Source organism: Tupaia chinensis, unplaced genomic scaffold (assembly GCF_000334495.1).
Source record: "Tupaia chinensis unplaced genomic scaffold, TupChi_1.0 Scaffold000146_1, whole genome shotgun sequence".
In the NCBI taxonomy this organism is placed as follows: domain Eukaryota; kingdom Metazoa; phylum Chordata; class Mammalia; order Scandentia; family Tupaiidae; genus Tupaia; species Tupaia belangeri.
This window is the reverse complement of record NW_006159616.1, coordinates 2,037,372-2,038,720: the sequence shown is the minus strand read 5'-3', so window position 1 is coordinate 2,038,720 and position 1,349 is coordinate 2,037,372. Positions and strand designations below refer to the sequence as shown.

At 52.6% G+C, this 1,349-nt stretch overlaps 1 protein-coding gene across 1 annotated transcript in view; it reads right to left on the bottom strand.

Annotated features, from left to right (window-relative positions):
* Positions 1-1,349, bottom strand: part of HSPG2 (heparan sulfate proteoglycan 2) — a gene marked incomplete in the record, with an annotated part of 117,566 nt that overhangs the window by 110,352 nt on the left and 5,865 nt on the right. Inside the window, 1 exon segment of the mRNA XM_027770665.1 lies at positions 635-742. Within this exon segment, the coding sequence (XP_027626466.1) occupies positions 635-742 (108 nt within the window).

The following is a 1,349-nucleotide window of genomic DNA, read 5'->3' as shown; positions in this document are numbered from 1 at the left end:
GAGAGATAAAGACAAGGAGAGGCAAAGAGAACTCACCCGGGGTGGGGGATGGTCACTGCAATCCCTTCTCCTTCATTCTCCTCCCAGGATCTTGGGCATGGTCGCACCCGTGCCCAGCATGAATGTGAAGCCTCCGGGTCCAGGACTCAAACAATGGCTGGCCATGTGGGAGTCCAGTGATGTAACTGCCACACCATCTGCTGGCCACAATAAACACTTCTTACTAGTACTTAGAACTTTTATTTCCCTGAGAAATTTTTGCTATAAGACACAAGTGCTCACTGGAGACAGAGATAGAAAGCAAAAAGTTCCCCCCAGGAGGATGGCCACACCACAGTCTCTTCTCCTCCGTTCTCCTCTTGGGATTTTGGGCACGCACGCACACATGCCCTGTGTGAGTTTCAAGCCACTGGGTTCAGGACTCAAATCATGGTCGACCATGAGGGAGTCCAGCACCTTTACTATGTCACCTGCTGGCCCCAATACTTCCACTTTATAATGTTGTTATTTCATTAAATTTCATATTGAATAGTCGCAAGACATATTGGGAGGTGCAGATTACACCAGCATGGATCCTTAAGCCAAGCCTGGAGGTAGAGCTATCTGCATTTTACGAAGGGGGAAACAGGCTCACCTGAGACTGCACAGCTGGTCGGCCAGAGAGGCGAAACCAGAGCAGGCCTGGCTCCACCTCCATGCCCCCCGCCAGCTTATAGTCAATGCTGGAAGAAGACAGTGCCAACTGCACAAGAGCAGGTGGCAAGGCTGCCTAGTTAATCAAGGCATCGCACGTCTTTGCCTCTGGCCCGAACTCTGTCAGCTCCACGGGTTATCCCACGCAGACCAGAACTTCTGACGGGCCATTTGCTTTGCTTTTTTTTTGTAAAGGCTTTTTTCCTATAAGGCGCGTACGCTCGCCAGAAAGACAGAGAGAGACAGAGAGACCGAAAGCGAGAAATCACCCCCCAGGGGTGGTGGCCACGCCGCAATCCCTTCTCCTCCATTTTCCTCTCGGGATCTTGGGCATGCACACACACATGCCCGGCGTGAGTTTAAGCCACCAGGTCCGGGACTCGAACTGTGGTTGACTACACGGGAGTCCAGTGACATAGCCATTATGCTAACTGCTGGTCCCAAGGTCTTTGATTTTCTGACATGAAGGGCAGAGTGATGAAGGAATAATCCCAGCTGGTTGAGGAGCCACGTCTGAAGACACTGGAAATCTCCAACGGCAAGAAAGCTGGGCTGGCCTCCCCCTTATATCTGATAACACTCCAGAGGGCCCTCGGGGCTCCCGAGAACTGGATGGCACCCACTCAGGGGCACGGACAACTGCCTAGCTCTGGGGC